Source organism: Dendrobates tinctorius, unplaced genomic scaffold (genome assembly GCF_039654945.1).
Source record: "Dendrobates tinctorius isolate UK_male_01 unplaced genomic scaffold, ASM3965494v1 ptg000107l, whole genome shotgun sequence".
Lineage (NCBI taxonomy): Eukaryota > Metazoa > Chordata > Amphibia > Anura > Dendrobatidae > Dendrobates > Dendrobates tinctorius.
The window spans coordinates 8,031,257-8,056,796 of record NW_027361775.1 but is presented as its reverse complement, the minus strand read 5'-3'; the positions used below and the strand labels follow the sequence as shown (position 1 = coordinate 8,056,796).

General features: G+C 43.7%; 1 protein-coding gene across 2 annotated transcripts in view; it reads right to left on the bottom strand.

The window, feature by feature from the left end:
• ELOVL5 (ELOVL fatty acid elongase 5) overlaps window positions 1–25,540 on the bottom strand; it is a 79,044-nt gene that overhangs the window by 26,473 nt on the left and 27,031 nt on the right. For both annotated transcript variants that reach the window (XM_073589152.1, XM_073589153.1), the window contains exon 4: window positions 19,266–19,343. In XM_073589152.1, coding sequence (XP_073445253.1) covers window positions 19,266–19,343 — 78 coding nt within the window. The remainder of the gene's footprint in view (window positions 1–19,265; window positions 19,344–25,540) is intronic.

Here is a 25,540-nt window from a genome sequence, read left to right as displayed (position 1 = left end):
TCGTCTCATGTGCGGTTGGTACCCACGGTGTGGAGGAGTCAGGAGACCTCCAGGCCCTGGGTACCATACCCCTGTAAGAAAAAAAATAAAAAATCGGGGTATATTTACCTTCCGACGTCCCGCGCTGCATTCCCGGCCTAAGCGTGCCCAGTAATGCCTTGCGGCAAGGTCCTGTGATGACGTAGTCTCGCGTGACTCTAGCGTTCTCGCGAGATCGCTATAGTAACGCGAGACCAACGTCATCACAGGTCTCGCAAGGCATTACTGGGAACGCTGAGGCCGGGAATGCAGCACGGGACGTCGGAAGGTAAATATACCCCGATTTTTTTTAAAATTTTTTTAATCATTTTTAACATTTTATCTTTTACTATTGAGGCCGCATAGGCGGCCTCAATAGTAAAAAGCTGCTCAGACTTGTCAAACACTGTTTGACGAGTGTGACCAACCTGTCAATCACTTTCCAAGCGATGCTTCAAATCGCTTGGAAAATCGCGGCAAAATTTCGAACAGAATCGCGGTAAAATCGCGGTGAAATCGCGCGGAAAAACGCGCGATTTCTAGGAAGGAGTCCGGTTTTCACTGTGCGTTTTAACACGCAACGTGGGCACATAGCCTTAATCTGATTTGTGATCAAATCACCTGTTAGAGTCAAGTCCAGAAAATAAGCCGAAAAATTATGTACTGAGCTGGTAAATTTAAGGTTATAATCATTGGTATCTAGATAGTTGAAAAAATCACTAATAAAAGTATCTCCCAAAACATTTTTATCCCAAATAAACACCAGATCATCAATATATCTTCCTAGCCAAACAATACCATCTTTATAAGGGTTATCACAAAAAATGAAATTTTCCTCCCATGTGGCCATGACTATATTAGCAAGGGACGGAGAAAAACATACTCCATGCTAACGCCCTGTGTTTGTAAGAAAAATCTATTATTAAATGAAAAATAATTGTGTTCAAGGAGAAACTCTATTGCAGAAATAATGTTTATGTCATATATAAGCTGTACCGATGTAAATAGTATCTAATGCATCTCAGAGCTATATGATGTGGACTAGAGGGGTAAAGTCCCATCACATCACATAACAACCAAACATAATTCTTCTGCCACTGTATTCTCTCCAAGACTGTTTTTCTGATTATTACCCTGTGGAATAGACCTCCTTGTTCTGCAAGCAGATAAAGGAGGCGCTGTTTTGACTATGAATGCCGGTCTTTACAAGAAACTCAACCTGCAGGACTTGGAGGACTTGAGTACTTATATTGAGTTGAGACAGGATCCTACATCAGATTTTAATAAAAAAATGAATGTCTTGTTACATGAAGGGCTAGGAACGAGTGCCATTACAAACAAAATTATAAAGTATCTGTATGTAGAGAATCCCATTATTCCAGTTTATCACTCACTTCCTAAGGTTCATAAGGAAATTTTTCCTCCACCAATGAGACCTATAGTCTCTGGTATATAGGTTCCTTTAGTGAAAGGCTTGGAGAATGGGTGGATCATTTTTTGAAACCTATAGTTCCATTGACACCGAGTTTTCTTGGGGATTCCAGGGATGTTGTTGGAGTCTTGGAGAGAATACAGTGGCAGAAGAATTATGTTTGGTTGTTATGTGATGTGGTGGGACTTTATCCCTCTATTCCACATCATATAGCTCTGAGATGCATTAGGTACTATTTACATTGGTACAGCTCATATGACATAAACATCCAAAATTTTATTATTTCTGCAATAGAGTTTCTCCTTGAACATAACTATTTTTCATTTAACAATAGATTTTTCTTACAAACACAGGGCGTTAGCATGGGAGCACGTTTTTCTCCGTCCCTTGCTAATATAGTCATGGCTACATGGGAGGAAAATTTCATTTTTTGTGATGATAACCCTTATAAAGATGATATTGTTTGGCTAGAAAGATATATTGATGATTTGGTGTTTATTTGGGATAAAAATGTTTTGGGAGATACTTTTATTAGTGATTTTTTTCAACTATCTAGATACCAATGATTATAACCTTAAATTTACCAGCTCAGTACATAATTTTTAGGCCAATTTTCTGGACTTGACTCTAACAGGTGATTTGATCACACATCAGATAAATATTTCACCATACAGAAAAAATACGTATTGTAACAGTATTCTAACAGCTAATTCCAATCATCCCAAACATACTATTAAAAACATTCCTCTTGGTGAACTGATCCGGTTTAAAAGAAATAGCACACAAGAATCCATCTATAAGAAAGAAGCGGACTTAGGGTACCGTTACACCTAGCGATGCACCAGCGATCCCGACTAGCGATATGACGCGGTGAGGATCGCTGGTACATCGCTGGGTGGTCGCTAGTGAGCTGCCACTCAGGCAGATCTCACCAGCGACATCGCTGGGGACGGGGATCACTACTTACCTGTCAGACGCGGCGATCCTGCGTCCTCCCGCCCGGCTCCACGCGTCGCTCGTCGTCACAGCAGGAAGCGCCGCAGGAAGCTGACGACGAGAAATGGTCCAGCAGCTTCTCGCGCGATCAGCGATTACCAGCGGGGGAGCCGGTCGGAGGTAAGTATCACATGCAGCGATATCGCTAGCAATATCGCTGTAACGTCACAAAATCGGTGACTTTGCAGCGATATTGCTAGCGATATCGCAGTTTGTAACGGGGGCTTTAGCCTGCACCAGATTAAGTGAACGAGGTTATCCCAGTTATTATCTGGAAAGAGCAAAAAATCTGGTAGATAATATGGATAGAGCCCATTTGCTGCACTCTAAAAATAAAAAGACAAAATGCAATAATATTGGTAATGGTTCTAATAAAGTTACTTTTACTACATCTTTTAGTCCCCAGTATCATAATATTGTTGCGATCATTAAGAAATATCTGCTCATTCTGTGTCAAGATAAAATCTTAAAAACACTGGTAGCTAGTGAATCTATTTTGTTTGTTGCTAAACCTGCCCCCACTCTAAGTTCGCTTTTAGCCTTTTCAGGGATCCCTTGTCTCTTAACTCACAGGACACCAACTGGTTAAAAACCAAAGGTTTCTATGGGTGCGGAGCGAATGTGTGCAAATGTTGCAAACATGCAAAAAAATCTAAAACATTTATGTCTATGCACAATAATGAGACTTTTGATATTCTTTCATATATTAATTGTAATACCGCCAATGTTATTTATTTAATTAATTGTGAAATTTGCAGCAAACAGTATGTAGGTTGCACTATGAATACTTAAAAAAAGGATCAGAAAACCTCTTTCTGATGCAGGTAATTTGCCACCAGAAGGATCCTCTGTAGTTTCCCAACATTTTTCACAAATACATGGGGGTGATGTCAAGGGTTTTTCTTTTATAGGCATTGAACAGGTTAAAAAAACAGAGGGGGGAATTGTCACAAAAAAATTCTTGCAAGAGAAAGCAAATGGATGTTTCTTTTAGCTACAAGGTTACAACATGGATTCAATAATAGAATGGATCTAGCAATACATTATAAATACTTTCTGATATCATGTTTTTCCAAGTAGTGCTATTATATCTCAGTCATAATGTTTTCATTGTATAACACCATTGTAATAATGTAATAATGTGTGTCTTTAATTATTTTGTTATCCTGGTCAGATAACTTTGTTAGCGCAGGTACTGTTCACACTGATGCTTTTTTTCTCCACTTGTTTCCGGAAGCTATAGAGTTAACATTGAAGGATGTTATCTACACCTGTTACTACTTCTTGATTATGAGGTTAAGAAATGTTTTTTCTACTTAAGAATGTTGGAGTATTCCAGAAGCAGTTTGAGATTATGAAGAAGGCGGCAGGTGTTACCGCCGAAACGCGTAGTCTGTTCAGCATTATGTCGGCATCTTGTTACTGAACTCTGGATTTTTTACATTATCTGCAATAAAAATTCTTGGATCTTATTATACCACCTGAAGTTTCCGCTTGCTGGACTTTTCTGCCTTGATTTATATATATACACTCACTGGCCACTTTATTAGGTACACCTGTCCAACTGTGTGTTAAGACTTAATTTCTAATCAGCCAATCACATGGCGGCAACTCAGTGCATTTAAGCATGTAGACATGGTCAAGACAATCTCCTGCAGTTCAAACCGAGCATCAGTATGGGGAAGAAAGGTGATTTGAGTGCCTTTGAACGTGGCATGATTGTTGGTGCCAGAAGGGCTGGTCTGAGTATTTCAGAAACTGCTGATCTACTGGGATTTTCACGCACAACCATCTCTAGGGTTTACAGAGAATGGTCCGAAAAAGAAAGAAAATCCAGTGAGCGGCAGTTCTGTGGCCGGAAATGCCTTGTTGATGCCAGAGGTCAGAGGAGAATGGGCAGACTGGTTCGAGCTGATAGAAAGGCAACAGTGACTCAAATTGCCACCCGTTACAACCAAGGTAGGCAGAAGAGCATCTCTGAACGCACAGTGCGTCGAACTTTGAGGCAGATGGGCTACAGCAGCAGAAGACCACACCGGGTACCACTCCTCTCAGCTAAGAACAGGAAACTGAGGCTACAATTTGCACAAGCTCATCGAAATTGGACAGTAGAAGATTGGAAAAACGTTGCCTGGTCTGATGAGTCTCGATTTCTGCTGCGACATTCGGATGGTAGGGTCAGAATTTGGCGTAAACAACATGAAAGCATGGATCCATCCTGCCTTGTATCAACGGTTCAGGCTGGTGGTGGTGGTGTCATGGTGTGGGGAATTTTTTCTTGGCACTCTTTGGGCCCCTTGGTACCAATTGAGCATCGTTGCAACGCCACAGCCTACCTGAGTATTGTTGCTGACCATGTCCATCCCTTTATGACCACAATGTACCCAACATCTGATGGCTACTTTCAGCAGGATAATGCGCCATGTCATAAAGCTCGAATCATCTCAGATTGGTTTCTTGAACATGACAATGAGTTCACTGTACTCAAATGGCCTCCTCAGTCACCAGATCTCAATCCAATAGAGCATCTTTGGGATGTGGTGGAACGGGAGATTCGCATCAGGGATGTGCAGCCGACAAATCTGCGCCAACTGTGTGATGCCATCATGTCAATATGGTCCAAAATCTCTGAGGAATGCTTCCAGCACCTTGTTGAATCTCTGCCACGAAGAATTGAGGCAGTTCTGAAGGCAAAAGGGGGTCCAACCCGTTACTAGCATGGTGTACCTAATAAAGTGGCCAGTGAGTGTATATATATATATATATATATATATATATATATATATATATATATATATATATATATATATATATATATATATATATATATATAGATATGTGTTACCCCAAGTGGTGTTTGGAAAGAGCCCAATCTATTGTCGGTAACATCAGCAGAGATTCTTTACTTCAACATACATGTAAGGAGAATAAAACCAAAAATATCATTCCATTCACCACGGGGTATAGTCCACAATTCAATCAGATCACTAATATCATACGGAAATATTTACCTATTTTAAGATATAATTCTCAGAAAGATCTTGGACAATCACACAGTCCGATTTGTGCCAAAAAGAGCGACTACACTAAAAAACCTTTTGTCTCCTAGCTTATTTGTGGACTTAGAACGAGATCAAAAGAAAAATTGGCTCAGTACCGTTGGTTTCCACAAATGTGGAGCTAACGTGTGCAAATGGTGCCAATATGCCACAAAAGATAAAAAATTTGTCTCCTTTAAAAATAAAAAAGTTTCCAATACGAAGTTTTATAAATTGTAATACGGATAATGTCATTTATCTAATTCAATGTAATATCTGTCAACTTCAATATGTAGGTTGTACTATGAACCCTCTGAAAAAGCGTATCCGTAAACACTTGTCCGATGCGGTTAACTTACCGCTGGCAGGTTACACTGCAGTCTCACAGCATTTTGCTAACAAACATAACGGAGATCTAAAATCTTTCTCCTTCAAAGGAATAGAGAAAGTGTCCAAGCCCACAAGGGGGGCAATTTACATGAAAAAATACTGGCAAGGGAAAGTAAGTGGATTTTTTTACTGGAAACTCGAGTGCCGTGCGGTTTGAATAGTGCAATATTAAACATAAATGGTGATACTATAATAGTGGTTTCACAGTAACAGTAATTGATCCAGTATCAAATAATTCCAATACTAACCATTCTTGTGCTATGGAATATGTCAATGTTTCATACAAATTTCTGTATCTTATAGGTATCGATTGATTTTATTTGTTTTTAATATTGATTTTAATTTGTTTTTTTTTCATGTTGGTGAAGTCATTGGGGATGGAACAACACCGCAAAGGGTTACTGCTGTTTATAGGGTTAACTTGGCTGATCTAAATCCACTTGGAATCTCCTATACACACCAGCTAGTTTCTAGAAAGGGTAACACCCAGAAATTCAGTGGTGTTTTTCCCTGGCTTCATACTATATATGCGGTTTTGATTCACTCCTCACTTGGACCTGGAAGACACATTTAGTGTCGAAACATATCGTCCAAAAGGGATTGACTATATGCAAAATTGTTAATGAAGAAACATGGAACTATTTTAATGGAAAAATAAAAGTTATGTTCTACCCCACCATTGGACTGATCGCTGGAGAAACCATACTATTTCTATCTATATATATATATATATATATATATATATATATATATATATATATATATACACATACATACACACTGCTCAAAAAAATAGAGGGAACACTTAAACAACAGAATATAACTCCAAGTAAATCAAACCTCTATAAAATCAAACTGTCCACTTAGGAAGCAACAATGATTGACAATCAATTTCACATGCTGTTGTGCAAATGGAATAGACAACAGATGGAAATTATTGGCAATTATCAAGACACCCTCAATAAAGGAGTGGTTCTGCAGGTGGGGACAACAGACCACATCTCAGTACCAATGCTTTCTGGCTGATGTTTTGGTCACTTTTGAATGTTGGTTGTGCTTTCACACTCGAGGTAGCATGAGACGGACTATACAACCCACACAAGTGGCTCAGGTAGTGCAGCTCATCCAGGATGGCACATCAATGCGAGCTGTGACAAGAAGGTTTGCTGTGTCTGTCAGCGTAGTGTCCAGAGGCGCTACCAGGAGACAGGCCAGTACACCAGGAAACGTGGAGGGGGCCGTAGGAGGGCAACAATCCAGCAGAAGGACTGCTACCTTCGCCTTTGTGCAAGGAGGAACAGGAGGAGCACTGTCAGAGCCCTGCAAAATTACCTCCAGCAGGCCACAAATGTACATGTGTCTGTACAAACGGTTATAAACCGACTCCATGAGGATGGTCTGAGGGCCTGACGTCCACAGATGGGGGTTGTGCTCACAGCCCAACACTGTGCAGGACACTTGGCATTTGCCACAGAACACCAGGATTGGCAAATTTACCACTGGCGCCATGTACTCTTCATAGATGAAAGCAGGTTCACACTGAGCACATGTGACAGACATGACAGAGTCTGGAGACGCCATGGAGAGCGATCTGATGCCTGCAACATCCTTCAGCATGACCGGTTTGGCAGTAGGTCAGTAATGATGTGGGGTGGCATTTCTTTGGAGGGCCGCACAGCCCTCCATGTGCTCGCCAGAGATAGCCTGACTGCCACTAGGTACCGAGATGAGTTACTCAGACCCCTTGTGAGACCATATGCTGGTGCGGTTGGCCCTGGGTTCCTCCTAATGCAGGACATCAGACCTCATGTGGCTGGAGTATGTCAGCAATTCCTGCAAGATGAAGGCATTGAAGCTATGGACTGGCCCGCCCGTTCCCAAGACCTGAATCCGATTGAGCACATCTAGGACATCATGTCTCGCTCCATCCACCAACATCACGTTGCACCAAAGACTGTCCAGGAGTTGGCAGATGCTTTAGCCCAGGTCTGGGAGGAGATCCCTCAGGAGACCATCCACCACATCAGGAGCATGCCCAGGCGTTGTACAGTAGGGAGGTCATACAGGCACGTGGAGGCCACACACAATACTGAGCATCTTTTCCTTGTAATGAGGCATTTCCACTGAAATTGGATCAGCCTGTAATTTGATTTTCCACTTTGATTATCATTCCAAATCCAGACCCCCATGGGATATTCATTTTGATTTACATTGATAATTGTTATGTTTTAAGGTTCTGAACACATTTCACTATGCAATGAATAAAAATTTGCAACTGGAATATTTCATTCAGAGATATCTAGGATGTGGTATTTTAGCGTTCCCTTTATTTTTTTGAGCAGTGTGTGTGTGTGTGTGTGTGTGTGTGTGTGTGTGTGTATATATATATATATATATATATATCACACACATACACATATCAAAAAAAGGGCAGCGCTACCAAAATTATACAATTGGTGCAAAACCTATTCAGCAGTGTCCAAACAGCCAAGTTAATAAAAGTAATAAAAATAGGCAGCACTCCAAATTAAATGTTTTTTCACATTTAATTTGGAGTCCTGCCTATTTTTTTTACACACACATATATATATATAATATATATTAGCTGAAGAGCCCAGCGCTGCCCAGGCATAGTAACTAACTGTGGATAGTTATAAAAAATTATAATTATCCTCCATCCCATAGTCCCGTGCCCATATACCCAACATACCTATCCTCCATCCCATAGTCGAGTGCCCATATACCCATCATACATATCTTCCATCCAATAGTCGAGTGCCCATATACCCATCACACATCCTCCATCCCATAGTCCCATGCCCATATACCCATCATACATGTTCTCCATCCCATAGTCCCATGCCCATATACCCATCATACATATTCGCCATCCCATAGTCGAGTGCCCATATACCCATCACACATTCTTCATCTCATAGTTCCATGCCCATATATCCATCATACATATCCTCCATCCCATAGTCCCGTGTTCATATACCCATCATACATATCCACGATCCCATAGGCCCGTGCCCATATACCCATCATACATATCCTCCATCTCATAGTCGAGTGCCCATATACCCATCACACATCCTCCATCCCATAGTCCCATGCCCATATACCCATCACACATCCTCCATCCCATAGTCCCATGCCCATATACCCATCATACATATTCGCCATCCCATAGTCGAGTGCCCATATACCTATCACACATCCTTCATCTCAAAGTCCCATGCTCAAATACCCATCATACATATCCTCCATCCCATAGTCCCGTGCCCATATACCCATCATACATATCCGCCATTCCATAGTCCCGTGCCCATATACCCGTCATACATATCCTCCATCCCATAGTCCAGTGCCCATATACCCATCACACATCCTTCATCCCATAGTTAACCATTATGACATCATAATGAGCGGCGGGGCTTGCAACCTATGATGACATCAGCGTCGCCATGGCAACCATTATGACAGTGAGGGGCGGGGCTGGATACACACACACTTTTTCCCCATTATGTAGATAGGGGCAAAATTGTTTGGTGAATTGGAACGCGCGGGGTTAAAATTTCGCCTCACAACATAGCCTAGGACACTCTCGAGGTCCAGACGTGTGACTGTGCCAAATTTTGTGGCTGTAGCTGCGACGGTGTGGATGCCAATCCCGGACATACATACACACACTTGCGCTTTATATATTAGATTATACATACACTCACTGGCCACTTTATTAGGTACACCATGCTAGTAACGGGTTGGACCCCCTTTTGCCTTCAGAACTGCCTCAATTCTTCGTGGCAGAGATTCAACAAGGTGCTGGAAGCATTCCTCAGAGATTTTGGACCATATTGACATGATGGCATCACACAGTTGGCGCAGATTTGTCGGCTGCACATCCCTGATGCGAATCTCCCGTTCCACCACATCCCAAAGATGCTCTATTGGATTGAGATCTGGTGACTGAGGAGGCCATTTGAGTACAGTAAACTCATTGTCATGTTCAAGAAACCAATCTGAGATGAATCGAGCTTTATGACATGGCGCATTATCCTGCTGAAAGTAGCCATCAGATGCCTGTTCTTAGCTGAGAGGAGTGGTACCCAGTGTGGTCTTCTGCTGCTGTAGCCCATCTGCCTCAAAGTTCGATGCACTGTGCGTTCAGAGATGCTCTTCTGCCTACCTTGGTTGTAACGGGTGGTAATTTGAGTCACTGTTGCCTTTCTATCAGCTCGAACCAGTATGACCATTCTCCTCTGACCTCTGGCATCAACAAGGCATTTCCGGCCACAGAACTGCCGCTCACTGGATTTTTTTTCTTTTTCGGACCATTCTCTGTAAACCCTAGAGATGGTTGTGCGTGAAAATCCCAGTAGATCAGCAGTTTCTGAAATACTCAGACCAGCCCTTCTGGCACCAACAATCATGCCACGTTCAAAGGCACTCAAATCACCTTTCTTCCCCATACTGATGCTCGGTTTGAACTGCAGGAGATTGTCTTGACCATGTCTACATGCCTAAATGCACTGAGTTGCCGCCATGTGATTGGCTGATTAGAAATTAAGTCTTAACACACAGTTGGACAGGTGTACCTAATAAAGTGGCCAGTGAGTGTGTGTATATGTATATATATACACACACATATACATACACACGCGCACACACATTCATACACACACTCACATATACATTTTGTTGGGATGTGTTTGCTGCTTCGGCTATCATCAGGCAGCTATGTAGTTATGTAACAACATGTGTAATGCTTATGTAACGGCGAGATGTCTACATAGCTAGAGATTATTATATGAATAGTTCAGAGCCGCAGTTCCCTAAATGGTATTTCCCTATCATATCATACATAAGAATACAAGTTTAACCCTTTAACAACCACCTTTTAAGGGGCTTCTTTACGACCCAAAGGATCAAGGAAATAAAACAGCCGAAAATTCAGCAGGTTTCAATTTATATGTTGCAGCTGACACCCTGCTGCAACAGCCATGATAGGTTTTAGCACCGATCGCGATTAGCACCCCATACATGCCATTAGCAATTGTGACAGTGGCATCTATATGGTTAACAGAGGGAGATGGCATCTAGATGGTTAACAAAGGGACAGTGCTCTCACTTTAACATTATTGGGTCCCTGTGATCACAATCACACCCTATCATTGCCATGCCACACCAAAATCAAGTAGTCTGGTCTAATATGCTGTGTCGGCCTAGGGTCACACGAGCATATCAAAATAGGTTAGCCCTTCATCCAGAAAAGTGGAATGATTCTTTCTCACTTGTCATCCGTATGCTATCTGTATACTATGCTTTTTTTCCCTCAGCAGATAGTAATCATGTACAGGACCACTTACAAGTTCCTATGATACAGAACTGCAATTTATCCTTAAAACTCGTATGCCATATTGATGGTCCTTATGGCATCCAATTTTTTCTCACGTCCATCTGATTTTGAAGTAAAATCACATCATACAGTGATTTTTTTCTCACGTCAAATACACTTAAAGTACACTTAATTGGTATCGCCATATCCAGACCCATTTGAACTATAAATGAACCCTTTCATGCTGAAGCCGGTTTTCACCTTCCAGACCAATATTTAAAATCTGACAATGGAGGTAATTAGTCTGCCATGCTTCCACATATCCCAGAGATTCTGAAAAAGTGTTTTCTTTTATGACACATTGTACTTTATAATGGTAAATTTAGCTCCATATGATTTGCATTTATTTCAGGGCTGTGGAGTCAGTATAAAATGGACAGTAGTACAATGCAGAATGTGCTGTAAATGTTTTCATAACAATTTGGAAAATGTCTGTTCTGTTCCTGATCTAAGGATCTTGGCTTTTAGTTGAGATGACTTTGTATACATGCCCAGTGAGGCAGTGCTGTGGAGTTGTAGGTCAGCCGAATCTGTGTTGCACTTTATGTACATGCTCAGTAGTGAGGCAGTGCTGTGGAGTTGTAGGTGAGATGAATCTGTGCTGCACTTTATTTACATGCTCAGTAGTGACCAGTGCTGTGGGGTTGTAGTGGATATGAATCTGTGCTGCACTTTATGTACATGCTCAGTAGTGAGGCAGTGCTGTGGAGCTGTAGTGGAGATGAATCTGTGCTGCACTTTATGTACATGCTCAGTAGTGAGGCAGTGCTGTGGAGCTGTAGTTGAGATGAATCTGTGCTGCACTTTATGTACATGCTCAGTAGTGACCAGTGCTGTGGGGTTGTAGTGGAGATGAATCTGTGCTGAACTTTATGTACATGCTCAGTAGTGAGGCAGTGCTGTGGAGTTGTAGGTGAGATGAATCTGTGCTGCACTTTATGTACATGCTCAGTAGTGAGGCAGTGCTGTGGAGCTGTAGTTGAGATGAATCTGTGCTGCACTTTATGTACATGCTCAGTAGTGACCAGTGCTGTGGAGTTGTAGGAGAGATGAATCTGTGCTGCACTTTATGTACATGCTTAGTAGTGAGGCAGTGCTGTGGGGTTGCAGTTGAGATGAATCTGTGCTGCACTTTATGTACATGCTCAGTAGTGACCAGTAGAGATGAGCGACTTTGTCTTTTTTAGGGTCAAGTCGGGTTTCATGAAACCCGACTTTCTCAAAAGTCGAGTCGAACGAAATCGGCCGACTATAGGGAAAAGTCGGGAAAAGTCGTGAAACACGAAACCCAATGCAAGTCAATGGGGAGAAAAGTCGTCAGTGAGTGGAGGACTGTAAACACACCTGGCATGAATTTTAACCCCAGAGGTGGCAAAATCTCTCTCTCTCTCTCCCACTCCAGCTACGCTCCGATTCTCTCATTGGCTGAAAAAAGTGACATGCAAGCATTCGGCGAAACCCGACTTTGACGCTTGGGTCGCCGACCGCATGGCCAACTTCACACTGTGGTCGGGTTTCGTTTCATGAAACCCGACTTTGGCGAAAGTCGCCGACTTTTGAATCTGACCGACCTGTTTCGCTCAACTCTAGTGACCAGTGCTGTGGAGTTGTAGTGGAGATGAATCTGTGCTGCACTTTATGTACATGCTCAGTAGTGAGGTGGTGCTGTGGGGTTGTAGTTGAGATGAATCTGTGCTGCACTTTATGTACATGCTCAGTAGTGACCAGTGCTGTGGAGTTGTAGTGGAGATGAATCTGTGCTGCACTTTATGTACACGCTCAGTAGTGAAGCAGGGCTGTGAAGATCAATCTGTGCTGCACTATATGTACATGCTCAGTAGTGAGGCAGTGCTGTGGAGTTGTAGGTGAGATGAATCTGTGCTGCACTTTATGTACATGCTCAGTAGTGAGGCAGTGCTGTGGAGTTGTAGTTGAGATGAATCTGTGCTGCACTTTATGTACATGTTCAGTAGTGACCAGTAGAGATGAGCGACTTTGCCTTTTTTAGGGTCGAGTCGGGTTTCATGAAACCCAACTTTCTCAAAAGTCGAGTCGAACGAAATCGGCCGACTATAGGGAAAAGTCGTGAAGCACGAAACCGAATGCAAGTCAATGGGGAGAAGAGTCGACAGTGAGTGGAGGACTGTAAACACACCTGGCATGAATTTTAACCCCAGAGGCGACAAAATCTCTCTCTCCCTCTCTCCCACTCCTGCTACGCTCTGCTTCTCTCATTGGCTGAAAAAAGTGACGTGCAAGCATTCGGCGAAACCCGACTTTGACGCTTGGGTCGCCGACCGCATGGCCAACTTCACACTGTGGTCGGGTTTCGTTTCATGAAACCCGACTTTGGCGAAAGTCGCCGACTTTTGAATCTGACCGACCTGTTTCGCTCAACTCTAGTGACCAGTGCTGTGGAGTTGTAGTGGAGATGAATCTGTGCTGCACTTTATGCACATGCTCAGTAGTGAGGCAGTGCTGTGTGGTTGTAGTTGAGATGAATCTGTGCTGCACTTTATGTACATGCTCAGTAGTGAGGCAGTGCTGTGGAGTTGTAGGTGAGATGAATCTGTGCTGCACTTTATGTACATGCTCAGTAGTGAGGCAGTGCTGTGGAGCTGTAGTTGAGATGAATCTGTGCTGCACTTTATGTACATGCTCAGTAGTGACCAGTGCTGTGGAGTTGTAGGAGAGATGAATCTGTGCTGCACTTTATGTACATGCTCAGTAGTGACCAGTAGAGATGAGCGACTTTGTCTTTTTTAGGGTCGAGTCGGGTTTCATGAAACCCGACTTTCTCAAAAGTCGAGTCGAACGAAATCGGCCGACTATAGGGAAAAGTCGGGAAAAGTCGTGAAACACGAAACCCAATGCAAGTCAATGGGGAGAAAAGTCGTCAGTGAGTGGAGGACTGTAAACACACCTGGCATGAATTTTAACCCCAGAGGTGGCAAAATCTCTCTCTCTCTCTCTCTCTCTCTCTCTCTCCCACTCCAGCTACGCTCCGATTCTCTCATTGGCTGAAAAAAGTGACATGCAAGCATTCGGCGAAACCCGACTTTGACGCTTGGGTCGCCGACCGCATGGCCAACTTCACACTGTGGTCGGGTTTCGTTTCATGAAACCCGACTTTGGCGAAAGTCGCCGACTTTTGAATCTGACCGACCTGTTTCGCTCAACTCTAGTGACCAGTGCTGTGGAGTTGTAGTGGAGATGAATCTGTGCTGCACTTTATGTACATGCTCAGTAGTGAGGTGGTGCTGTGGGGTTGTAGTTGAGATGAATCTGTGCTGCACTTTATGTACATGCTCAGTAGTGACCAGTGCTGTGGAGTTGTAGTGGAGATGAATCTGTGCTGCACTTTATGTACACGCTCAGTAGTGAAGCAGGGCTGTGAAGATCAATCTGTGCTGCACTTTATGTACATGCTCAGCAGTGAGGCAGTGCTGTGGAGTTGTAGGTGAGATGAATCTGTGCTGCACTTTATGTACATGCTCAGTAGTGAGGCATTGCTGCGGGGTTGTAGGTGAGATGAATCTGTGCTGCACTTTATGTACATGCTCAGTAGTGAGGCAGGGCTGTGGAGTTGTAGTGGAGATGAATCTGTGCTGCACTTTATGTACATGCTCAGTAGTGAGGCAGTGCTGTGGAGTTGTAGGTGAGATGAATCTGTGCTGCACTTTATGTACATGCTCAGTAGTGAGGCAGTGCTGTGGAGTTGTAGTTGAGATGAATCTGTGCTGCACTTTATGTACATGTTCAGTAGTGACCAGTAGAGATGAGCGACTTTGCCTTTTTTAGGGTCGAGTCGGGTTTCATGAAACCCAACTTTCTCAAAAGTCGAGTCGAACGAAATCGGCCGACTATAGGGAAAAGTCGTGAAGCACGAAACCGAATGCAAGTCAATGGGGAGAAGAGTCGACAGTGAGTGGAGGACTGTAAACACACCTGGCATGAATTTTAACCCCAGAGGCGGCAAAATCTCTCTCTCCCTCTCTCCCACTCCTGCTACGCTCTGCTTCTCTCATTGGCTGAAAAAAGTGACGTGCAAGCATTCGGCGAAACCCGACTTTGACGCTTGGGTCGCCGACCGCATGGCCAACTTCACACTGTGGTCGGGTTTCGTTTCATGAAACCCGACTTTGGCGAAAGTCGGCGACTTTTGAATCTGACCGACCTGTTTCGCTCAACTCTAGTGACCAGTGCTGTGGAGTTGTAGTGGAGATGAATCTGTGCTGCACTTTATGCACATGCTCAGTAGTGAGGCAGTGCTGTGTGGTTGTAGTTGAGATGAATCTGTGCTGCACTTTATGTACATGCTCAGTAGTGAGGTGGTGCTGTGGGGTTGTAGTTGAGATGAATCTGTGCTGCACTTTATGTACATGCTCAGTAGTGACCAGTGCTGTGGAGTTGTAGTGGAGATGAATCTGTGCTGCACTTTATGTACATGCACAGTAGTGAAGCAGTGCTGTGGAGTTGTAGTTGAGATGAATCTGTGCTGCACTTTATGTACATGCTCAGTAGTGAGGCAGTGCTGTGGGGTTGTAGGTGAGATGAATCTGTGCTGCACTTTATGTACATGCTCAGTAGTGAGGCAGTGCTGTGGGGTTGTAGGTGAGATGAATCTGTGCTGCACTTTATGTACATGCTCAGTATTTAGGCAGGGTGTGGTGTCAGGAGTCGGGGAAATTGAGAAGTCGAAGGCTTGGCTTAGCAACTCCACAGCCCTGGTTTATTTATGAAAATATCTAGAATTTGACAAAACTTTGGAAACATTCATATTTTTTAAAATTGACATTTGTATACCTGTAAAACAGATAGTAGTCTACTTTATATCATATATATTCATTAACATTTTTGAGGCAATTTTTCAATAAAATTTACAAAACCTGTATTTTTAGTGACCACTTCACTTTTGAAGTGACTAAGGATTCTATCTTTCAGAAAATCCACAAAATAGAGACTATTTTAAAATCTGCACCCCTCAAAGTATTCAAAATCACACTCAGAAATTGGGTTAATCTTTTAGGTGCTTCAAAGGAATTAATGAAAACGGGAAGAAATAAATGAAAAATTCTATATTTTTTTTTATTAAATGTTGCTTTAGCCCCCAATTTTTTTTATTTTCACAGGGATAACTAGAGAAACTGGACCCCACAATCAGTTTTGCAATTTATTCTGAGTACACCGTTACACCAGATGTGGTCAGAAATTACTGTTTGGGAAGGCACAGAATGGAAGGAACATTATTGGTCTTTTTGAGCACAATTTAGGCTGGAATAGATTGTGGATGCCATGTAACATTAGGAGAGCCCATGAGATACCAAATACCAAAACAGCAGAAAAATTAACGAAAAACAGCAATTCAGAAACTTTTTATTTTGTTGTGTCGATCACCTTGTGGTTAAAGTCATAACACAGCGTTGTTCTTTGAGTTAGCATGATTACAGGGATACTACATTTATATAGGTTTTTATATTTTGCCGCTTTTACACAATAAAAGCAATGTTATAACAGCTGGCAGGGCCCAATATGCCAGGATACCAGGCAGCTGCTATGACTCCCATTAGTTCGTGTCATGATGTTGTGATGAAGGGGTGAAAAAGGGCGTGCCCTCGCTCTCCCAATCTTCTAAATGCCGCAATCACTATTGCTTGCAGCTTTTAAGCTGGGGTCAGACATGCGAGAAACTCGCACGAGTCTCGCATGTCCATACCCGCGCACTGCCGGCGGCACTCGGACAGGAGCTAAATCTGGCGCTAAGCCCTGGTGTGGTGGCAAGTGGGGTAATATTTGTGGGGCCATGGATATTAGCCCCCTCTTAGACAAAGAACATCAGCCCTTAGTTGTCCCAGAAATGGCACATCTATTAGATACCCTAATCCTGGCGCTTAGCCTCCCACTTGCTCTGGTGCGGTGGCAAGTGGGGTAATAGTTGTGGGGTTGATGTCAGCTGTTTTATGTTAGCTGACATCAAGTCCAGGGGTTAGTAATATTGAGGTGTCTATCAGCCACCCCCTTATAAACGCCGTAGTCAAATTTAATAAAGACACAGACAGAGTAAAGTCCTTTAATCGATATATTTTAGACGATCGATACACAGATGGCAGTGCTGAATGCAGCTCAGTATCGCCTGGTGTCGCTGATATCAGGGAGACCAGGTGACAATGATGAGAACTGGATTCAGCAACCGGGAACAGCGCTAACTGTACTGCTTTTCCCAGGCCGATATGAGAAATACTCACCAAATACTGAACATGTAAATGGGGCCTAACACCTACTCACCAGTCTGTGTTCTATCTGTTTTTTTTTCATGGTTAGAACTAGAATTGATCCCTGATCCAGTCCTATGTGTCATAGACCAGGGCAATCTCTCTTCTGCCTCCGGAGGAGGACAGGGCTGAACTATTGACCAGCGCATGTCTAGTCATAACACACACACCCAATATTTTCTAAAGGCACCAGTAGGGAGCAATAGAGATGAGTGGAACGCTTTGCAAAACACTGGTGCATGGCGCTGGACAGGAGCTGCGTCATTTTCTGAATACCCCGGTTCCTCAGTGCGGGTTTGATTAGTTGGCTTGGAGTGACGTCATCAGTGATAATTTATAAAGTGCTGTGGAATTTGTTGGCGTCATATAAATAAAATTATTATTATAAAAATTATTATCTGTGCACTGAGCAGCACAAAGGTGACTACGCACCGACACAGCAATTCAAAAGACAAGCTCAAGATCCCAGAAGGTCAGGAAATTTGTGCAGTTCCTGTCCATGACCAGACAGTACTAACCAGGACTGTGGATACGCAAAGTGATCTTCTGATCTCTAAAAAATGCCCAAGTTTGGTCTGATTCACAGATTAACCTCAACTTTCTATGAATGGGCCCGTGATATGAAAGACACTACATGGATGCCCTCCATGTTGCATCTGTGTACTGTCTGATAAAATTCACAGATGTAAGTATGGGACCTAAAGGAGGTCTGAACACAAAGTCATACATTCTACATTTCTTCTCTTTCCTGCAGCCTCCTATGATTATCTAGCAGCGTTAGTTGCTAAACAACAAAGTAATTTGCTATTTGGCTGGGTTTCAGACATGTGCACCTTCCAAGAGCGTTCATACTGACGGGTGATTAATTAAATTCAGTTGGCACGGCTCCCCCTTGACAGCTACTGCACACAAATGTATGATTTGGTTCTGAAACGGATAAGACTACCAAGCACTAATGTAGCTCATGTTTCTCTGGTTCTTGTGGGCAGCAACGTGGGACTCTTCTAAGCGTCCACATTCCCACTTGCGCTCTGGTAGTTCCAAGTACTGTGGGTATGAACTTGTCATACTACAGTCTCGTAAAGTCTAAGCAGACATTGTTGAACCACATAGTAATCTGCACCTTCCTACACAGAGAATGTTTGGAGCTTAGATTTGGTTAACCCAAGAGACGCCAAGAAGGGGATGTGTGATTTTTTTCACGCCATGGAGGACATTTGCAGAAACTCGCCATGTGATTGCAATGTTCTGCTTATCAGCTGAAGTGTCTGGGAAGAAAGTGCATAGTCAGATAATGGCTGTCTGGGAATCCGCATTGCTTAGAACTTGGCGAGGATGATTCACCGTGGGTCCGACAGGAAAGAAGCAATTATTTAATTTCATCAATTGTATGCAGTTTTCCTTTTGATAAATATATCAGGTATTCAATGATTGCATCATCTCTGATGAGCTTTTTTATCTTTGACCAGAAGAGTCCCAGAGCAGTAACTGGGCACGCTGCCGGCAGTATATGAAAATTGTACTTTGCATGAAGTGAAATGAAAATCATACCAGGCCAGAGTAAGATCACATGTCACAAATTATGGCTCCATATTTGATTTTCAGTAAATTAAACAGATAAGAGTAATCTAACGAACCAGTGTCATCCATCTGTTAAGGCAAATTCTAGAATACTCTGCTCATGACTTTTAATATGCAAGAAAAAAAAATTGTCTACGCACCTTCATGTCGGCGTCACCTCCACTGTGCGTGTCCTGGCAGAAAAAGTTGTAGCTTCCTTCCCATACTCCTGTTACCAGCTAGAAAAGAACAAGATGTAAGATACACAGAAAGACAAGGACACAAAATGTGACAATGTTTTGTGCAATTAGTATCCAAGTCTGCACATTGTAAGCTCTGACCCAAGCATTAGGGAGAGCAGAGAAGGGGCGCCACACACTACTCATTCTCTACCATATACTGGGACTGTATCCACTACAGCATCTTCATGAATGGAGTAGTAAAGCCCTGTTTCATCATTTGCACTTTTCAACTTTTTCTCATCTTGTGGTATTCATTGTCATTTTTTGCATTAAATACTTCAAAATGGCAAACGCAATTCTACTTATTGTGTCACACCTAGCAGATTACTTGCTAAAATTTCTGCAACAGGGAATCCGTTCTACTATTCTGAATAGGGTTATTTCTGCAGAATTTGCATCTATTTCTGGAAGCCCCATTTGGGCTTTGGATAGTCATAAAATAATTTGAGTGTGAGTATACACCCAGTAATAATAATAATACGCCATTGGTAGCTTCCCCCTCTTTGATGTGGGCTCCGGCGCTGAGCCCGCATCTTATCAGACATATGACAGTTAATTTCATCAGCTGACATGTGCCCCTAACAGCCACAGGTGGAATCACAGCCCACCCGCTGCTGTTAACATGTTAAATGCCGCTGTCAAACTCTGACAGCGGCATTTAATATGAACACGTTGTAAGCGTGTCACTAACCCCGCACATCAGCGCAACTCTTACATGATCGCGGGGCGCCAATAGGTTGGTATGAAAACCATGGGTCTGCAGGAGACCCCATGCTTGTCATTGTTGATCTATTATGAGCAGCCACACCATGGTCAGTGTTTATAGCAGATGATCATTTATGCTACACATAGCAGGGCTGAAGCCGTGCCTTTGCCCCATTCAAAACAATAAAAAATAAACACATATTTGGTATCGCTGTGTTCAGAAATGCCCCATCTATCAAAATATAAAAATAATTAATACAATCAATAAATAGCGTAACAAGAAACAAAATCAAGTCCACAGAGTTACTTATTTTGGGTCACCACAACAATAGCGATCAAAAGATTGTATCTATCCCAAAATGGTATCGATAAAAACGTCAGCTTGGAGTGCTAAAAATAAGTCCTCACCCAGCCCTAGATCCGCTTTTTTTTTCTTTTTACAAAACTTTGGATCTTTTTTTCCACCACTTAAATAAAAAAGAACATGTACGTGTATGGTTTTTGCAAACTCAAAATGACCTGAAGAATCATAACGGCAGGTCAGTTTTAGCATTTAGTCCCATCTCTTAGTCCGGCGCCTCCCATCTTCACACAAAGCCGTCCTCTTCTTCCCTTCCTGTCGTGGCTCCGGCGCAATGCTCTGCCCTGTTGAGGGCAGAGCAGAATACTGCAGTGTGCAGGCGCCGGACCTCTCCCGACGCCATCGCACTGCAGGACTCAGCTCTGCCCTCAACAGGGCAGAGCAATGCGCCTAAGCCGGAGCCTCAACAGGAAGGGAAGAAGAGGTCGGCATCATGTGAAGATGGGAGGCGCCGCACCGAACCGCGACACCCATCGGGCCGGACCGCCCCCTCCTATGAGTATAATCTAACTCTTTTTTTCTTAACTTTCAGGTTACATCTGGGGCTTATCTACAGCATTACAGAATGCTGTAGATAAGCCCCTGATGTCAATGCCGGCAGCTCATACTCCAAAAAAAGGGTGACAGATTCCCTTTAAGAGAATCGGAGAGGAAGAGGTCATGGATGAAGGAGAGTTTATTACACACTGAGCGAGAAATCCAAAGGGCACAATTAAAAGAGACAGAAGGCATGCAGGGAATATTAATAAGATTATAGGGGTTTCTAAGTGTAGCAGTTGAGGGGTTTGACTTACTATAACATGAGGGGCCGGGGTTGGGAGAGATATCTCCTGCGACTAGAAGAAGGAGGATAGACAAAGTGAGCAGATGGTTAAGTGATTTGTGAGAGCGTCTCTTGTGTTGGATGGTGCGAGTGAATGGATCTGTGCTGTTTAGCAATGTGAAAAGAGCATGAGTGCTATAAATAGGAGAGGAAAGGACAGAGGAGTGTAAAGAGTTAATGCAAGGGCGCTGGATGTGCGTGAATGCAGCAGCCAGGATATAAAGTATACAAATACATATGGTATATATTTGTTGTAATCCAAATGTACAGGAAATAGATTTATTTGTCTTACCTGTCTCCTGCCCATACTTTGATACATGTACTTCGATTACATGTACATAAATGCCCTCCTGCATAAATGCATCCCCAGGCAGGGTCTGAAGATATAGTAGGCCAGGTCTAAGATCTTACTTTTTTCTGAGAATGGCCACTACACAGTATAGGGAGCTGTGCTGCTATTCCTGAGAATGGCCACTACACAGTGTAGGGAGCAGTGCTGCTATACCTGAGAATGGCCACTACACAGTGTAGGGAAGCGTGGCTACTATACCTGAGAATGGCCACTACACAGTGTAGGGAGCTGTGCTACTACATCTGAGACTGGCTGCTACACAGTGTTGGGAGCTGTGCTGCTATTCCTGAGAATGGCCACTACACAGTATAGGGAGCTGTGCTGCTATTCCTGAGAATGGCCACTACACAGAGTAGGGAGCTGTGCTCCTACACCTGAGAATGGCCACTACACAGTGTAGGGAGCTGTTGTAATATACCTGAGAATGTCCACTACACAGTGTAGGGAGTTGCTGTGCTATACCTGAGAATGGCCACTACACAGTGTAGGGAGCTGTTGTACTATACCTGAGAATGGCCACTACACAGTGTAGGGAGCTGTGCTACTATATCTGAGACTGGCCGCTACACAGTGTAGGGAGCTGTGCTGCTATTCCTGACAATGGCCACTACACAGTATAGGGAGCTGTGCTCCTACACCTGAGAATGGCCACTACACAGTGTAGGGAGTTGCTGTGCTATACCTGAGAATGGCCACTACACAGTGTAGGGAGCTGCTGTACTATACCTGAGAATGGCCACTACACAGTGTAGGGAGCTGTGCTACTATATCTGAGACTGGCCGCTACACAGTGTAGGGAGCTGTGCTACTATATCTGAGACTGGCCGCTACACAGTGTAGGGAGCTTTGCTGCTATTCCTGAGAATGGCCACTACACAGTGTAGGGAGTTGCTGTGCTATACCGGAGAATGGCCACTACACAGTGTAGGGAGCTGCTGTACTATACCTGAGAATGGCCACTACACAGTGTAGGGAGCTGTGCTACTATATCTGAGACTGGCTGCTACACAGTGTTGGGAGCTGTGCTGCTATTCCTGAGAATGGCCACTACACAGTATAGGGAGCTGTGCTCCTACACCTGAGAATGGCCACTACACAGTGTAGGGAGTTGCTGTGCTATACCTGAGAATGGCCACTACACAGTTTAGGGAGCTGCTGTACTATACCTGAGAATGGCCACTACACAGTGTAGGGAGCTGTGCTACTATATCTGAGACTGGCCGCTACACAGTGTAGGGAGCTTTGCTGCTATTTCTGAGAATGGCCACTACACAGTGTAGGGAGCTGCGCTGCTTTTCCTGAGAATGGCCACTACACAGTGTAGGGAAGCGTGGGTACTATACCTGAGAATGGCCACTACACAGTGTAGGGAGTTGCTGTGCTATACCTGAGAATGGCCACTACACAGTGTAGGGAGCTGCTGTACTATACCTGAGAATGGCCACTACACAGTGTAGGGAGCTGTGCTACTATATCTGAGAATGGCCGCTACACAGTGTAGGGAGCTTTGCTGCTATTTCTGAGAATGGCCACTACACAGTGCAGGGAGCTGTGCTGCTTTTCCTGAGAATGGCCACTACACAGTGTAGGGAGCTGTGCTGCTTTTCCTGAGAATGGCCACTACACAGTGTAGGGAAGCGTGGGTACTATACCTGAGAATGGCCACTACACAGCATAGGGAGCTGTGCTACTATACCTGAGAATGGCCACTACACAGTGTAGGGAGCTGTGCTACTATATCTGAGACTGGCCGCTACACAGTGTAGGGAGCTTTGCTGCTATTTCTGAGAATGGCCACTACACAGTGTAGGGAGCTGTGCTGCTTTTCCTAAGAATGGTCACTACACAGTGTAGGGAAGCGTGGGTACTATACCTGAGAATGGCCACTACACAGCATAGGGAGCTGTGCTACTATACCTGAGAATGGCCACTACACAGTGTAGGGAGCTGTGCTACTACATCTGAGACTGGCTGCTACACAGAGTAGGGAGCTGTGCTCCTACACCTGAGAATGGCCACTACACAGTGTAGGGAGCTGTTGTAATATACCTGAGAATGGCCACTACACAGTGTAGGGAGCTGTTGTAATATACCTGAGAATGTCCACTACACAGTGTAGGGAGTTGCTGTGCTATACCTGAGAATGGCCACTACACAGTGTAGGGAGCTGCTGTACTATACCTGAGAATGGCCACTACACAGTGTAGGGAGCTGTGCTACTATATCTGAGACTGGCCGCTACACAGTGTAGGGAGCTTTGCTGCTATTTCTGAGAATGGCCACTACACAGTGTAGGGAGCTGCGCTGCTTTTCCTGAGAATGGCCACTACACAGTGTAGGGAAGCGTGGGTACTATACCTGAGAATGGCCACTACACAGCATAGGGAGCTGTGCTACTATACCTGAGAATGGCCACTACACACTGTAGGGAGCTGGGCTACTATATCTGAGAATGCAAACTTATTCCTAGCCACCACCCACAGAGAATAATACCAATTAAAAAATCTGAGAATGGCCACTACACAGTGTAGTGAGCCGTGCTGTTCAGGCTCTGTACATGGTTTACATGCAGCCATCACCTGAGTTGCAAGCAGCTGATTATGGGGATGCAAGGTATTGGACCACCACGATGTTATATTGATGACCTACGTATATAATGTGATTTATCAGTGTAAGCTTGGGGAAATATCGATAATAAACACAAGTTACTTATCTGTGTTGTAGTTGGAAGACATTTTTACACATCTGCTATTCTGTATGGTACAAAGCTGTCTTTATTTTTAGCCATTATCCAGGTTTAATTGCAGTGTCTAACATGGCATAATTATAGCATGCAAGTACTGTGCAAATCATAGTCATCTAAATACTCGTATACTTGCAATTTGATGTAAGAATGACTGCTACGGTGGGCAGATGGCACCAGTAAAAAGCAAAACAACGAGAACTTCATGTAAATGGTTCTGAGTAGCAGAGAGCGGTGTCTGTTACACAAGGAGACACGGGCTCGCTGTGGCGTCGCAGCCCCTTCTCACTGGTCTGATATTTCTGATAGTTGTAAGGGTCTGTAACTGGTAATACACTGTTAATACACTATAAGGGATATGTGATCATTTTAAGCATGCGTGGCATATCCACAGGATATCTTCCATAAATAACTGATGTCCCACGGCCACTCTGACAAATGGTGTTCAAAGCAGTAACAGTACTGTGCAATGGAGAGGACAGCAGGCAGGCACCCAGCTTTCTGTAAATCCTATAAATATCAAAGAAAATAGGCGGCACGCAAGTGTGGCCACTGAGAAATGCACACTAGGCATTAATAGCCCATTCTTTTGATACGGTATAAATGCTTAAACACACATATATATACTGTGGTGCAGTGACAGCTAGGGGGTGCTGTATGGGTCATGCACACGGAGGGACTCTACATGCCTGGTTCCCACCGTGAAGCATGGAGGAGGAGGTGTGATGGTGTGGGGGTGCTTTGCTGGTGACACTGTTGGGGATTTATTCAAAGTTAAAGGCATACTGAACCAGCATGGCTACCACAGCATCTTGCAGCGGCATGCTATTCCATCCGGTTTGCGTTTAGTTGGACCATCATTTATTTTTCAACAGGACAATGACCCCAAACACACCTCTAGGTTGTGTAAGGGCTATTTGACCAAGAAGGAGAGTGATGGGGTGCTATGTCAGATGACCTGGCATCCACAGTCACCAGACCTGAACCCAATCAAGATGGTTTGGGGTGAGCTGGACCGCAGAGAGAAGCCAAAAGGGCCAACAAGTGCTAAGCATCTCTGGGAACTCCTTCAAGACTGTTGGAAGACCATTTCCGGTGACTACCTCTTGAAGCTCATCAAGAGAATGCCAAGAGTGTGCAAAGCAGTAATCAAAGCAAAAGGTGGCTACTTTGAAGAACCTAGAATATAAGACATATTTTCAGTTGTTTC